Source organism: Moschus berezovskii, chromosome 1, assembly GCF_049115385.1.
Source record: "Moschus berezovskii isolate FMDL1 chromosome 1, NW_MosBer_1.0, whole genome shotgun sequence".
NCBI classification, from domain to species: domain Eukaryota; kingdom Metazoa; phylum Chordata; class Mammalia; order Artiodactyla; family Moschidae; genus Moschus; species Moschus berezovskii.
This window is the reverse complement of record NC_142460.1, coordinates 157690989-157707611: the sequence shown is the minus strand read 5'-3', so window position 1 is coordinate 157707611 and position 16623 is coordinate 157690989. Positions and strand designations below refer to the sequence as shown.

Here is a 16623-nt window from a genome sequence, read left to right as displayed (position 1 = left end):
AGTGACTTGGTTATAACTGCTGGGACTGTTTGAGGGAGAAGCCTGTGCCAAGAAGGGAGGGCAGTTCAGAAGGTCAGGGGAACTTCAGCTATTTAATGTGGCTGATTATTTTAAAATAGCTGCTGGAGGGTGGGAACAGGAAGAGAGGCTAGAAGCAAGCATGGCTAGTGGACATTGGTGAGGCAGCATGTTACGCTGTGAATAAGGAAAAGACCTAGTATACCTGTGAAAATGAGTTGCCACCGTCTGTCGATGCTTACAGAAGAGGAAGGAAAATAAGGAAGGCCTTAGTCAGCTCAGTGAGGTCGAGAAATAAACCCCACAGGCTTCCCAGAGCGGGGCAGAGGTCCCCAGGATGGCTGCGGAGACGGAGCAGCCACCCGACCTGCGGCCCCTCTCACCGCTCGCTGTCTGGGGCCTCGCCGGGAGGTGCAGCCGCCTGCATGGGAGGTGCAGCCGCCTGCATGGGAGGTGCAGCCGCCTGCATGGGAGGTGCAGGCGCGCCTCGGAGCAGCAGGAAGCTCGCAGACAGAGGCAGGGCTAGAAGGGGAGAAGTGTGGTGGCCTGAAGGTCACAGGGGAGACCCTTGGGGCAAAGGTGGGGTACCATCACAGTCTGTCGGCAGAGATGGGAGCCACAGAGACCTGGTTCAGGGCGAGGCAAGCAGGTTGACTAGAAACGGAGAGGACTGTGGTCTCTAAGGGTGGGGCTGAGGCTGACCGGCAGCAGGGAAGCCCTGATGATGGCGGCTCCAGCAACAAGCTCAGTTCCTGCCCTGCGCACTGGATCAGCCCAGAAGGGGAAGGGTGGAGAGCAGGGTGATGCTAGCCTCCCCCTCAGCCCTGCTCATCCCATTTGCTGGGTGGAGGGCGAAGAGGCTCGCTCTCCCACCCGACCCCCTTGGGGGCAGGGGTACTTTTGTCTCACAGCTGGGCAGACACTTCCTTGCTCAGCAGGTCCTGGAGGGGAACTGGGTCCCTCCCTGGGTGACCAGCAGTCTGCTTCTGGGTAGGCACAGTGTGGAGACTCTGAAGCAGATTAGACCAGTTAATCCAAATGCTCTCTAGGGGCAGACTTTTCAGGAGCACTGATAGCGAGGCCCAGGCTTGGGGGTTGCACCAGGAGAGACCAAGCCCCAGCATCCCTGCTGATTACCACTGCTGGACTCCCTGCAAAGCGCCCTCCTCAGGGCAGAAGTGGTAATGTTCTCTGTCCCTCTACTGCCCCTGCCCTTGCCTAGAGAGGGTACAGACAGCCTGCTTGTCCAGTGAATGAAGGCAGCCAGTGAATTTTTAGCCCTTGTCTCTCTACCCTTTCTTTTAAATTATAAACTCGAGAAATCTGTGATATATATATATATATATCAACTAAATGCCCACATCTCAGACATCAGGGGCTATTTTGGGGGTGGATACTAACAGACAGCTGTTTACCCTGACAGTATAGTACAGAGAAACAACGCCTGTATGGTTGAAAACAGGGTGTGTGTGCGTGTGTTTTCCAGCTGGGAAACGTCACCAAATGGCCTTTCTGTTCTTCACACATGAAACACACACTATCATCCACATATTTTTAGTTAATTTATGTCCAAATAGGCCTTTCTCTCACTGCTGGAAAATGATGTTTGGGCTGCAATTACCTTTCGTAGCATCTCACAGAAGGGTTTCAATGCTCACAAAGCTCAGGGGAGAGGCAGCCAGGACCCCGCCGACTGTAAATCTCTCCATTTGTAGCTATTCAAATCACATATTTTATTACTAGTACGAAATACATTGTGTCATTCATTTCAGAGGAGCAGCTAATGCTTCAAGAAAAGCTTTGAAAAACATTCTATTTAGGAACAATTTTGTCTGCAGCCAACGCAGTGTGTCTTTTTGGGTTGTCTTTTCTCCCAGCCCTTTTCTCTGTTCTGTGTGCCATTTGCATGACAAATAAGACCATCCTTTCCAAAAGCTCACCTGTTCCCGCAGCCGGTTTCCCACCTAAAGTTCTGATTCTCTGTATGTTGCATCATAATCCTTAGCATGGTAATAAATTACAGTGTCACCATCAAGATTGTGGCTTCTGGAAAGAAATAAGCAGTGGGGCCAGATGAACTCTCTCAGAAGATGGAGAGATGGAGAGAGTGTTTTCATGCAAATTCCTGGCATCCTAGGGAACTAGGAACGGCCTCTTTATAATATAGACTCAGTTGCAATCCAGCCGCCAGAAGCCATTTCCACCGGCTGTTAGAAGCTGGTAACGCTAAGAGAAAGATAACCTTTTCAGTGTAAACTTCTTTTCCTTCTAGGCTGATATGGGTCTTATCTGGAGAAAAAATCACTTTGCTGATTAGGTTGGGAAAAATGGGTCAGGGTACTTTCAGAGTGCTTTAAATAGAGACATTCATTCTAAAATACCTTCTTAATTTAACACTTAGAATCATGTTAGGTCTCTGGGCACAATGCACTGGACAGGAACTGGAGAGCAGGAGAGCATGTCCCGTGGATGTCCCCTGAGGGCAGGGACATCGGTGTCTGAAGTGTCTGCTGAGGGCTGCAAGGAGCCCCTTCTGGACAGATGCCTCATCAAGGCTGCTCAACATGTTCAGGACAGTCACTGCTGCTGGCAGTGTTCCCCTTGCCATTCCAGAGGGCTGCTTGCTATATATGATGTAAACTTCACCTCAGTTAACCCTCCGTTTCTCTTGGGCCTTAAAAATACTTAATGGAAACTTTGATGAAGCCAGCTTATTGCCCTTTCCCCCCACCATTTTAAGATCTTTCGAGGTTCTGTGCAGTGAGGCAAATACTTGTGATATATAGGCTACCATTCCCTCACTTGTGGCAGGCATCGCTCAGCAGTCACGGCACTTTTCCTTGCTGAGTCCAGATGAAGCCTTAGAATCCTTCTCAACCCAGCTGTTAACAATGACCAGAGTTGGTATTTGAGATGAGACTTCACTCAATCCATGATTTATGCTTGATTGGTCTATGCTAGTGATTCTTAAAGTGTAGGAGCCACATTGAAACTTTGTTAGAAGTGTAAATTCTCAAAGCCAACCCTAGAGCTAGTACATTCGAAAGTCCAGGTTTAGGGCCATGTGACGTGTGTTTTAACATGACCGATTCTGATGCCCATTCAAATTTGAGAACCACAGCTGCAGACCAATGCGTGTACTCAGTGACTACTCATTAGAATCACCTGAAACATGTTAAAACTCACCAGAACTTGGGCACCACTCCCAGATATTCTGAAGAAATTGGGTCACCTATTGGCATTTTAAAATAATAATAGTAATGACCTTCTCCAGAGTGATCCCAGAAGCACATGCTAGGTTTACTGGGTGTGTTAGGAAAAGATGTTGACATGGCCTTCAGCTGCTGCTGCTGCTGCTAAGTCACTTTAGTCGTGTCCAACTCTGTGTGACCCCACAGATGGAAGCCCACCAGGCTCCCCTGTCCCTGGGATTCTCCAGGCAAGAACACTGGAGTGGGTTGCCATTTCCTTCTCCAATGTGTGAGGCCTTCAGCTAGTGCTATGTAATTAAGATGCAGCTACCCAGGCCTGGACTGACTGCCTGGGTCTGTGGACACGGCTAGCAGAGTGAGGGTGGGTTCTCCCTTGGACGTGTCACCATCATCATCAGAGCTGCCTTCTGACTGTGATCCTCAGTACCACATCAGTGGAAGCATCAAGGATCTGTCCTTGAAATCTCCACCCCACAGCGCTCATATTGCTAGGCAAAGGGCAGTCCTTCAGGAAGTAGACTGATCAACAGTACTGAGGAGTTATTACAGAAGGCTCTATGGTTTATCTGCTGGGCTTCCACCTTAATGTTAGGAAGTTCCCTCACCCCGAAATCCCACTACCATCACCCCCCACCCCCCGCCCCAGTATAGGTCCCATGGTGGACCTGGGAATTTAACAGCAATATTTTTAACTAGTGCCTGATAAAATGGCATATACTCAGTGTATCTATTTCCTTGGGCTGCTATAACAAAATACCACAAATTCAGTATTAAGAAGAGGTGGCAAGAATACACAGAACTATGCAGAAAAGATCTTCATGACCTAGATAACCACGATGGTGTGATCACTCACCTAGAGCCAGACATCCTGGAATGCAAAGTCAAGTGGACCTTAGGAAGCATCACTACGAACAAAGCTAGTGAAGGTGAAGGAATTCCAGTTGAGCTATTTCAAATCCTAAACGATGATGATGTTAAAGTGCTGCACTCATAGTGCGTAGTGCTGCACTATGTCAGCAAATCTGGAAAACTCAGCAGTGCCACAGCACTGGAAAAGGTTCGTTTTCATTCCAGTCCCAAAGAAGGGCAAAGAATGCTCAAACTACCACGCAATTACATTCCTCTCACTTAACCAGCAAAGTAATGCTCAAAATTCTCCAAGCCAGGCTTCAGCAGTATGTGAACTGTGAACTTCCAGATGTTCAAGCTGGATTTAGAAAAGGCAGAGGAACCGGAGATCAAATTGCCAACATCTGTTGGATCATCAAAAAAGCAAGAGACTTCCAGAAAAACATCTGCTTTATTGACTACACCAAAGCCTTTGACTGTGTGGATCACAATAAACTGTAGAAAATTCTTAAAGAGATGGGAATACCAGACCACCTGACCTGCCTCCTGAGAAATCTGTATGCAGGTCAACAAGCAACAGTTAGAACTGGACATGGAGCAACAGACTGGTTCCAAATTGGGAAAAGAGTACGTCAAGGCTGTATATTGTCACCCTGCTTATTTAACTTCTATGCAGAGTACATCATGAGGAACGCTGGGCTGGAGGAAGCACAAGCTGGAATCAAGATTGCTGGGAGAAATATCAATAACCTCAGATACGCAGATGACACCACCCTTATAGCAAAAAGTGAAGAGGAACTAAAGAGCCTCTTGATGAAAGTGAAAGAGGAGAGTGAAAAATTTGGCTTAAAACTCAACATTCAAAAAACTAAGATCATGTCATCCGGTCCCATCCCTCCATGGCAAATAGATGGAGAAACAATGGGAACAGTGACAGACTTTTTATTTTTTGGGCTCCAAAGTCACTGCAGATGGTGACTGCAGCCATGAAATTAAAAGACGCGTGCTCCTTGGAAGTAAAGCTATGACCAACCTAGAAAGGGTATTAAAAATTAGAGACATTATTTTGCCAACAAAGGTCTGTGTAGTCAAAGCTATAGTTTTTCCAGTAGTCATGTACGGATGTAAGAGTTGGACAATAAAGAAAGCTGAGCGCAGAAGAATTTGTGCTTTTAAACTGTGGTATTGGAGAAGACTCTTGAGAGTCCCTTGGACTGCAAGGAGACCAAACCAGTCAGTCCTAAAGGAAATCTGTCCTGAATATTCATTGGAAGGACTGATGTTGAAGCTGAAACTCCAATACTTTGGCTGCCTGATGCAAAGAACTGACTCATTGGAAAAGACCCTGATGCTGGGAAAGATTGAAGTCAGGAGGAGAAGGGGACGGCAGAAGATGAGATGGTTGGATGGCATCAGTGACTCGATGAACATGAGTTTGAGCAAGCTCTGGGAGTTGGTGATGGACAGGGAAGCTTGGCATGCTGCAGTCCATGGGGTCACAGAGAGTCGGACATGACTGAGCTACTGTATTGATATGAAACAGCAAGCTTTTTTTCTCTCCCAGTTCTGGAGGCTAAAAGTCCAAAATCAAGGTGTTGGCTGGGTCATGTTCCCTCCAGAGAGGAACCTCCAGAGAGGGATGTGACCCAGGCCTCCCTCCTCATTTCTGGCGGCTGCTGTCAGCCCTTGCCATTCCTTGGCTTCTAGATGCATCACTCCCTTTGCTGTGTCTGTCTTCACTTGGCATGCCCTCTTCCATCTTTGTATTTTCACATAGCCTTCCTGTAAGGACACCAGTGGCTGGATTTAGGGCCCGCTCTAATCCGTGTGACCTCACTGTTTACTTCCTGTTACCCAGCAAAGGGCTGACATGCATAGAAGCCAATACTATGGCACCAGCATTTGAGAACAGGAAAAGCTTTATCGTGAGGTCGACCAGCAGAGAGCCAGGAGACAGGGCTCAGATCTATCTCCCTGATCGATCCAGGGTTGGGTCATAGTTTTACAAATTAGGGGAGGAGGGTTGGTACGTGGACCACTGGTGGGGCAGGTTTTGATTAGAGGGGTTTGGAACGTGGCTGTTTATGGTATGGTAAAGGAGCTGCAGAACTGGTCTTCATGGACAGTGAACCTTTAGCTTCTGAAAGAGTTTCAGCATTCAGGTTCCATCATGTCCTGGTCTTTTGGTTCTGTGGGGTGGAGAAACTTTGGTTCCGGGTGTTATTTGAGATCAATAATTTCTCTGCATACACTTCCATGGAGAAGGCAATGGCACCCCACTCCAGTACTCTTGCCTGGGAAAATCCCATGGACGGAGGAGCCTGGTAGGCTGCAGTCCATGGGTTGCTAAGAGTCGGACACGACTGAGCGACTTCACTTTCACTTTTCACTTTCATGCATTGGAGAAGGAAATGGCAACCCACTCCAGTGTTCTTGCCTGGGGAATCCCAGGGACGGGGGAGCCTGGTGGGCTTCCATCTATGGGGTTGCACAGAGTCAGACATGACTGAAGCGACTTAGCAGCAGCAGCAGCAGCAGCAGCAGCAGCATACACTTCAGCTGTATGACTTGAAGTTTTGTTCCTATTTCCTCTGAAAAATGACTCAGTATCTTGTTAGAAACAGAATAGGGCCAGATTAGAGCTGGTTCTGTGGTTATAGTTCCATCCCCAAAGACAAGATTTCCAAATAAGGTCACATGTACAGATACAGGAATTTAGAAGTTGAATGTATTGTTTTTTGGGTTGGGGGGGCAAACTCAACTCACAACACTCCGTAAATTCTTTTTTAATGGTAACAATAATATTCTGAGTGATTTATATATATATATATATATATATATATATATATCATGTTGGATCTTCAAAACAACCCCAATATGTTTTATATATTATAAACCTATTTGAGAGTGGGCGTTATGAAATTCAGAGCCACTGCATGACGTCTCAGTCATAAACCTATCACTTCAAGGAGATTCCTCCTGCAACATGATTCCAATAATTCTATGATTGACAATACTCAATATTCATCAGTGTGTGGATTCCTATAATATCCCCACTGAGACTTTGTCTCACACCTGATAGTGGAGAAAAGTACTGTAGCAGTGCCCAGACAGCTGGAAACATTACCCTTCTGCTCATCTCTACACTGAATAGCTAGGAAGAGAAACCAGTGCTATGTTCAGACTGTAGCCTGAAAAACTCCACAGTCGGGTGGGTCCTAGAACCAGAGATATGAGCCATACCTCTCTAATGTCACTGCAGCAAGGCAGTGAGCTGTCTGGGTGGCCTTGGGGATCTCTATCACCTAAGAGTGGGACTGAGTGTCATTCCTGTCAGGTTCCCAGCAGGGTGCTTGCCGAGTGGGTGCTGCATAGGTGTTTATTGCAGGCTGGCTGAGCCTGAGGGACTACAGTACCTCTAGCCTGAAACCTTCTACCTACTGGCATCACTCTTAGTGGGAGGTGTGGCTGTGTGTTTTTAGCGGGTGTCCCTAAATGGCTGGGTTAAAATTAACCTGCTGCCATACATCACTTCCTAGTTTATCAAATCACGCACACACAGAGTCTTTGTAGTTGGTCTCATACCTGAGTTGCTGCTGCTACTGCTGCTGCTAAGTCGCTTCAGTCGTGTCCGACTCTGTGCGACCCCACAGATGGCAGCCCAGCAGGCTCCCCCATCCCTGGGATTCTCCAGGCAAGAACACTGGAGTGGGTTGCCATTTCCTTCTCCACTAATCATACCTGAGTTAAGGAATGATTATTCTGAAACAAACTTTTGGAAGTGTCATACTTGTGAAGAATGCCAAGCTTTACCTGGAGGGTCCGTGAATGAAGTACACTGATGCTGGTGAGCTGCCTTCCCATCCTCTTCCCTTCTCTCTCCCCCATGTCCCAACAGTGACTTCTATAGCAGCTCTAGGGAACCTGGTCCCCATGCCTTCAGCATCCCTGGGGGACATCGAGGCATCTGGTGCTTGGAGGAACCCGTGCAGGGGACAGTGCTCTCTTCAAGCCCAGGGTCAGCCCCTCTGGCCCACAAGGGTTCAGAGTCCTTCCCGTGGGCTTCAGCTGTTGTTTGCCCCCTGAGAATTCGTCCCTTGTGCTTCCTCCCATCCAGCAGAGCAGATCACTCTTTCCTTATACCTCTCCCTCCTGCCTCCATTGGCAAGAGCCAGGACCCTCAGAGCACTTGGCCGTCACAGGGGCACCTTGACTTTGGTCTTTCTGGTCCAGACTTCTCTTCTGGAAGAAGGACCTTCCTCATGAGAAGAAGCCCTGACAGCTGCAGTGCCATTCCACTTCCTTTTCACCTAATCCCCTGTGTGGGGCTGGTCACCATCCTCTACACTAATAGATTTTCTTTCATGTAATTGAAGATGAGTTAAATAATCCATCATAATTACCTCTGAGCATCTGAAGGCAATTCTGATGATGTGATGTTTGCAAAGCTGAGAGAGAACTCTAAAACCCCCAGGAAGGAAACCACCCAGCCCCTTCCCTCCTGCCTGCCTGGAGGTCAGTGTCCCCTGCTCTCTTGGCAGGGGACCTTCATGACAAAACTGTCACCTGCCTGTCCAGGGTCACTTTTCTCAAAGGCTCTGCCACCTGCTGGGATGGAGGCAGGGTGGTGACAGGCCGAACTCTGTGTTCAGTGAGGCCCAACAGTGCAAGGTGGCAGGAGGGCTGAGGCACCTCGCCAGCGGGCCTGGCACTGCCAACTGACATGCAGGAGGGAGGTGCAACAGCTGTCACAGCGGCCCCTGGGGTTTGCCCCAGACTTGGCGGAGAGGACACCTTCAGACTCCCAAATTGCCTTTTTGAAATTCAGGAGAAGCACGCTTTCGTCTCCCTTCCCCGTTCCCTGACACAAGCAGGCACAAAAGATAAGCCCTGCCTCTTATCCACAGATGCACAGGACCAGATTTTCCCTCTGTTTCTCTCTCTCTCTCACACACACTGGTAAGTTTTCACTCACAGGGTCTCAATGCCTCTCTCTCTCTCACAGCCTGACACTGATTAAATTCCTGCTCTCTCCTACCTTAAGTAACCCAGGTGTATTGTCTTGAGAGACCTCTCTGCTCCAGGGGAGCCCCAGGTCCTCTCTGGGTGTGGTGACATCCCCCACCCAATGTGGGCACACAGCACGGGATCTCTGAGCTGTCGGACACTGTGTTCGACAACTCCTGGTTCACTGGCTGGATTTTCCACCTCTCTTCCCAACCATGGTACCATGGAGATAAAACCAATAAATTCATTCATGTTTGGGGGGATGGTGAGAACGGAGCATCCTGTTGCCTCCGCAGCCCGAGCCTGCCCTCAAGGCATTTGTCACGTGGCTGGCATTTGAGTTGAGGACTCTCCCACCACAAAAGCCTGCCACAGTCCTGGGGGAAATCAGGGCTGTCTTCTGTGCGGAAAGCTGGATGTGTGCCTGGGGAGGTTGGGGCCAGAATACCTTCATTCCTCCCAGACCCTGGCTAGGAAACCAGATAAAACTACACTTTGCAGTTTGCTCCTTTTTCTCTCACTGGTGCTCAGATTAACCACTTATACATTTTAAAGGTATTTTTTGCTGAAGTCCAACGTGTATCTCTTGTGATTTGAACAGATCATGAGGATGGTCAGTATAAAAATAGCCTCCTTCAGGGAAGGCAGGGGGCAGATGAGAAGGAATGGAGGGAGCTGTAGACCTCATGTATTAGGGAGGCAGAGCCCAGGCATTTCAATGGGGCCAAGGCAGTGAAGTCCAATGTTTGGCATGAAGACTTAAAAATGAGGATCATTTTTTTCCCTAGAGAATGATGAACTCTGCCCCTGTGAGTGGCATCAGTGCCTGAGAGAGCTGCCTTCTCTTTACATCCTCCTTCAGAATCCCATGCTCTGACCGCCCTACATTGGTGGCAGTTGCCTCCCTCTCTGCTGCCTACTACCCCCAGCATCTGCATCCATGCTCCTCTCTGCCTGGACTTCCCTCCTCCACATGCTCTGCCTGATTAACTAGTAAGCCAAGTGGATCGCATGGACCCTCTATGCCTGGCCCTGCCCCAGCACTGGATGGATAGTAAATCCGTTTTCCTCATGACGACCTGACTATGCAAGTGTGACCCTTACCCCCGCTTTGGCAATAAGAAACGGAGGCACAGAGAGGTTAGGTAACTTTCCCTAAGTCACACAGGTAGAAAGGGACAGTACTGGTATCCACATCTGGCCAAAGGCTCCAGAGAACTGCCCCTCTGACTGTTCCTGGCCACCTTCCCTGACCCCTTCCTGTGTTAGGGAGTGTCCTCCAGTTCTCACACACCCTGTATCCCCATCAGCCTCACCCTCACCACTTTCCATCTTGTTAACAGTAGGTATTAAGTTTCTGTTTCTTGTTTGCCTTCCCAGGCCCCATGCAGGTTGAGGGCAGGGCCCCTAGCTGGCTCAGCTCTGGGACAACAGCTCCTCAGGAAGGGCCTGGCACAAAGCAGTGCCCATTGCCTATCTGTTGACGGGGTACATGTACAAATGGATGGATAGCAATCCCTTGCTTCTCGGGTGGCTCAGTGGTAAGAAACTTGCTTTCCAATGGAGGAGATGCAGGCTCAATCCCTGGGTCAGGAAGATTCCTTGCAGGAGGAAATGGCAACCCATTCCAATATACTTGCCTGGGAAATCTAATGGACAGAAGAGCCTGAAGGGCTACAGTCCATGGGGTCATGAGGAGTCGGACATGACTTTGTGACTGAGTATGCACACTGGTAAACAAAATAGGCTGAGGTCTGGCAGATGACCTGAGGGCCAAGCAGAGAGCCAAGCTGAAAACTTCCAGGGTGGGGCTGGAGGGTAAGATGGAGAGACAAGCCTAAGAGTGGCCATTTAGGAAAGTGTCTGCAGCTCTGGATGTCAACCCGCACAGAAGGGCAGGGAGGAGAGCCGGCATCCTTCAGTGCTGGGCTGGGTAAACCAAGTGCAGCCAGGGCTGCCTGTGGACTGCTGAGTGAGGACAGCCTGTCCCCCGGGGCTGAAGCACAGGGTGCAGGGGGCAGAGGGTGATCTTGTGGTCGGGGGTGTCCGGAGGTATTACCTTCACTGTCGTCCTGTTTTGCTTGCTTAGCTTCCTTCTGACCCAAGTGCTGTGACTCGCACGTACAGTACTGTGGGTCAGCAGAGCCACGCCTGCCTGTCACGGCTCACGTAACTGATGTCACACGGTGTCCTATGGTAGTGCCTCTGTGTTAGTTTCACTAATCCTCTCACCCACGGTGATGGCAAAATCAAGGCATAGGGAACTGGGGGTGAACGCAGACGCAGCCCCAGTCACTGCCTCTGGTGTGGAGTAATGCAATGTGCCCACACATGGTGTGAGACCAACCCTGCAGATTCCTCTGCCTGGGGACCCCGCTGTCCTAGTTCGCAAGACATCGGGGAAGAGGTGGAAGGATGGACGTGTGTGCCCAGTTTATTCTTACTGACTTTCAACTGGGAACCCAGTGGTTGGACTGACAAGCCTTCTCCTTCCCGCAGGGAGGCAAGATCCCCGTGAGATGGACGGCTCCAGAGGCCATCGCCTACCGCAAGTTCACGTCTGCCAGCGACGTCTGGAGCTACGGGATTGTCATGTGGGAAGTCATGTCATTTGGAGAGAGACCCTACTGGGACATGTCCAACCAAGATGTAAGTGTCAGCTGCTCCTGGCTGCTACCACCCTCACCTCAGGGTTCCCAGGGCTCTGGCATGCCAAGCCCACCTGGTTTCTCACTGGGCCTTGGGTCCTGAATGTGAGGCGTCTGGTGCAGGGGACGCAGGGACCTCCTTTGCACCAATGTTTGAACTAATCAAGAACCCAGCACAGAGATGTGATGGTTCCTATGACCCCAAAGCCTGTAAATGTGCCCTGACCAATCTGGGCGATGATGGGCTGGTTCTGAATGGCCTGAATCATGAATAGATCAGGCCCAAAGTTGACCAGGGAATTATACCCTGCTGCCAAGCACTTGCCTGTGTGCCCTCTGTCACCATGTGTGATGGAGAGGAAGCAGTGCTGGTTGCCTGGCAGGACCTGGCTTCCAGATGCTCTGCTCTGATGGATGTTCTGTGTTGAGCCAGCAGCAGCTTTTCCCTGTGACTTCTGTATCTCAGCTCTAAAGGGAGGAGTTCACTGTAAAGTCCCTTCTTTCTTGAGAATCTGCTCTTCTGAATCCTTGGCACCTGTTGGTGAAGGAGGTGCTGAGCAAGAGTCCCAGAGTTGGTCAGCTCCAGACGGGTCTTGGGAAGGGACCAAGCTGAGTGGTCAGCAACACCCCTCCCTGACCCACAAGGGACAGGGAGACAGGAAGGAGAAGCATCATCTGAGATGCTTTCAGCAGAGGCATTTTAGGGGTGTTCCAGATGGGACCCTTTGCTCCATAATTACCAAAAAGTGGATAACTTTTTGTGGATGATTTGCTTTGATAAGGTCACAATCAAAACCCTACCTGGATTCCCCCACCTCATCCCTGGGACCACTCCTTCTTGTGTTCTGAATATATACAGTTCCTTTGGGGCTGAGGGGATCGCAGTCTGCAATACCTGCATTACCTCTGTTCTCACTTGCTCTTCCCGTCACTGGGGAGCAGTTATTATCTTCCCCAACTTCCAAGGAAGAAGAGACAGGGCTGGCCCAGTCAAGATGGGGAAAACTGCCACCCCAGAAGCACTTCCATCACGGGCATGGGATCCCGAGGCACTGGTAAACTGGAGAAGTTGGCCCCCAACCAGTCCTCTGTCCAGTCAGAGGTTTCCAGCCATGGTTGTTGCTCAGAAGGATGAGAAAGGTGGTGACCTGGGCACCCAGAATACACTTTCTAATGAGACAGAAAAGGAGCTGGGTGCTTAGTGGTAATGCCCCCTGCTCCGGAGGGTAGAGTACCTTCAGCCCAGAGCAGGTGAAAAAGCTGTCTCCTTAGCCAGGTTCTATTGCCGACCATGGGTGGTGTCTAGATCCTCTATTATCTCTGATTCTCCATGCTTTGCCTCTGCTCCTGTAGCGTGTCCAATCAGTAAGTGTCGGAATTGATGCCGAAGCTGCTTTCATGAAATCAACTGCACCCTGGTTCCGTCCACACTGTCAGCTAGATGAGTAATAAATGTTAGCCAGAAAAAGCAGACCCATTTTGTCCTGCCCAGAGACTGTAATCCGATTAAGAACAATTCAGCACATGTGGAATGGATTAGGAAACTCTCTGACAGGCAAGATTTGACATTCAGGATATTCTCAGCAAATGTATTCACCTCTGCTGAAAACAAATGGAGTTTCTGATATTAGACTTCCAGAAATCCCAAATCATTCACTCAACAGACACTCAGAGTTTGCTAACTGTGACTAAGCATTGTGCTCGCTGGCTCTATTCTTTGGGGGTTTACAGCCCAGCACCATATACATAGGCTATGGAAACATTTGGGGTTAGGTAAAGAAGGTTTCCTGGAGAAGGAAATGGCACTGTGAAGAAAGCTGATCGCCGAAGAATTGATGCTTTTGAACTGTGGTGCTGGAGAAGACTCTTGAGAGTCCCTTGGACTGCAAGGAGATCCAACCAATCCATTCTAAAGGAGATCAATTCTGGGTGTTCATTGGAAGGACTAATGCTAAAGCTGAAACTCCAATACTTTGGCCACCTCATGTGAAGAGTTGACTCCCTGGAAAAGACTCTGATGCTGGGAGTGATTGGGGGTGGGAGGAGAAGGGGACGACAGAGAATGAGATGGCTGGATGGCGTCACTGACTCGATGGACATGAGTTTGAGTGAACTCTGGGAGTTGGTGATGGACAGGGAGGCCTGGCGCGCTGTGATTCATGGGGTCGCAAAGAGTCGGACATGACTGAGTGACTGAACCGATCTGAACTGAAAGAAGGTTTCCTGGAGAAGGAAATAGCAGCCCACTCTGGTGTTCTTGCCTGGAGAATCCCAGGGATGGGGGAGCCTGGTGGGCTGTCGTCCATGGGGTTGCACAGAGTTGGACACGACTGAAGCGACTTAGCAGCAGCAGCAAAAAAGGTTTCCAGATATTAATGCTTGAGCTGGGCCTCAAAGGGAATAGGAACATCTGCAAAGGAGCAGTTTTATTCTCCTTTTGTTTTTTGCTTTTTTTTCCCCCTAAATTAAGCGTTTCACCATTGTCCCAAGTACCAGTCTACTCTCTGTGGAAGGCAGAGAGTTACTCTTGCCCATTCAGAAGGCATCTCCTGACCTGGCCTGGGAGAGACCCAGGAGGGGCTCCCGGCTGCAGCCCGACTCATCAGAAACCACTGAGGTGGTGGCAGTAAAGGATTTTACAGATGACAATTGAAAGGCTTTAAGAAAGAGAATTGCAGAGGCAAGTCGGAGTGCTGGTAATTGGGCTTCCAGAGCCCAGGAAGTTCTTTGAACATGTACAGAGAGTTTGTCAGCCAGAGAGAACTTGGAAGTTCTACTGCTTGGATCTGATTGACAGAGATAATGAGAGTGGCAGTGTCTGCGGAGAGGAGCTGCGGTTTTATTGAAACATCAGAGCTCAACTTAACCCCCTCTGCCCTGGATCCTCCACTGCTCTGAGCTCCTCCACTTCACTCTCCACATGGAAGGTCGAGGAAGCCCGCCCACCGCCCAACTCACTAATGAAAAGTGCATATCTGGGGGCAGTTGGGAGCCCCGCTGGGGACTGGAGGGCAAGGAGAGGGGTCCTGCTCCTTTCACAGAGGAACACCAGCCCTGGACCCCTGGCCCAGACCACATGCCCCTCATCCCCACCCAACTCCCCCACCCACCTGCCATCCCAGGGTACAGGTGAGCAAAGGCAGCCCACTGCACCTGCTGCTGTAGACCATTCAGAGCAGTCAGGCCTGCTCTGTGACAGCTCCCGACACGTTCTCACTGCCACGCTCACCATCAGCTTCTCTCTGGAAATACCATCTGATCTCATTTCAATCGCCAGTCTTTCAACATCCATTTATCTCATCCTGTCATGGATCAAGGAAAGGGGCCCAGGCAGAAGTGAAGTGAAAGTCGCTCAGTGCCAGGCTCCTCTATCCATGGAATTCTCCAGGCAAGAATATGGGAATGGGTAGCTGTCCCCTACTCCAGGGAATGTGCCCAACCCAAGGATAGAACTCAGGTCTCCCACATTGCAGGCAGATTTTTTACTGTCTGAGCCACCAGGGAAGCCCAAGGGGCCCAGGGCTTGCTCTGATTTTCAAGTCTGCTCAGCAGGATGCCCTCTGATCCCAGGTTTGGATCACATCTTTGTTCACAAGTCAGATGCAGTCAGATGCAGTCACTGGTGTTGGGACCCCCAATCCTCCTGCCTCCTCTTGGCTTTCTCCACAGCTGCCAGTGAGGCAGGTGTGACAGGGAGTGATCCCAACAAAGCCCCATTAGAGGATCCCAAGTACTTTTTTGAAATAATGAAGTTTTAATTTGAATATAACTTATATGTACTCAGAAAATTTTGAAAACACCAGTCCTTAAAAAGAGAACAAAAATCTTCAAATGTATAGTGCTTCAATGAACCACTATACATTTATAAGTAGATAAGTGTTATTGTTTAGTAGCTCAGTCATGTCAGACTCTTTTGCAACCCCATGAACTGTAGCCCACCAGGCTCCTCTGTCCATGGGATTTCCCAGGCAAGAATACTGGAGTGAGTTGCCATTTCATTCTCCAGGGGATCTTCCCAACCCAGGAATCAAACCCAGGTCTCCTGCGTTGGCAGGTGGATTCTTTACCATTGAGCCACTGGTAAAATCATAGGTTAATGTTACCCATATACCAACTAATGATTTGGTATTTTGTATGTGTAAGAAGCATCATTGCTTCCAAGGATCTACTTAAGCAATAACAGCAAAGTTGTCCAGAAGAAATAGCAGATGGAATAAAGTCCGATTTTGTAAGCAAAAGCAGGGGAGGGGGTTCCTCTCTCCTCTGTCACAAAAGCTGACATACTGGGGGAGAGGTGCCATTTAACAAGTCCCCACTACTTGCTTGGTGCTTTCCAAACCATCTTCCCAAACCTCCAGATGGCCGGTAGAGAACAGCAACACTTTCTGCAGAGAAGACCTCCACTGTCATGGCCATGGCCACAGTGACGGCCTCCATGTGATGATGGGATCCTTCCCATGACTCTCGTGTTTGGTGTTCAATGCACACTGCCTCACTGCATCACTTGACTCTTCTGACACCCCCCTCTGTGCAGTTTCAGGAAGTCAAGTGACTGTCCCATGTTTCTGGGGCTAATAAGAAATGGAGTTAGTATTTTAACCCAGATCTCCAAGGTCTATGAGCTCAATGGCAATGCCAAACCATCACCGACACAGTGCATGGGGCTTCGGACCTGTAGGGAGGAGGAATCAGTGACTCTTTGATGTCCTCTTTAAAAGACAGTCAGCACATCAAACAAACAGAGGAAATACAAAATCAAACACCAGAACAGTCTTCCAAAGATTCTAAAGAGGTGGTGTGTAGAGGAGGCAAGGGCAAAGCGGCTAAATGGCGTCTGGTCTAAAGCTCCCAGACAGGAGAGTCAGAGCACGCCAGTCTCTCAATGCTGT

The 16623-nt window shown here is 49.4% G+C and overlaps 1 protein-coding gene across 1 annotated transcript in view; it reads left to right on the top strand.

Moving 5' to 3' along the window:
- Positions 1 to 16623, top strand: part of EPHB1 (EPH receptor B1) — a 471805-nt gene that overhangs the window by 445974 nt on the left and 9208 nt on the right. Inside the window, exon 13 of the mRNA XM_055413290.2 lies at positions 11586 to 11735. Coding sequence (XP_055269265.1) covers positions 11586 to 11735 — 150 coding nt within the window. The remainder of the gene's footprint in view (positions 1 to 11585; positions 11736 to 16623) is intronic.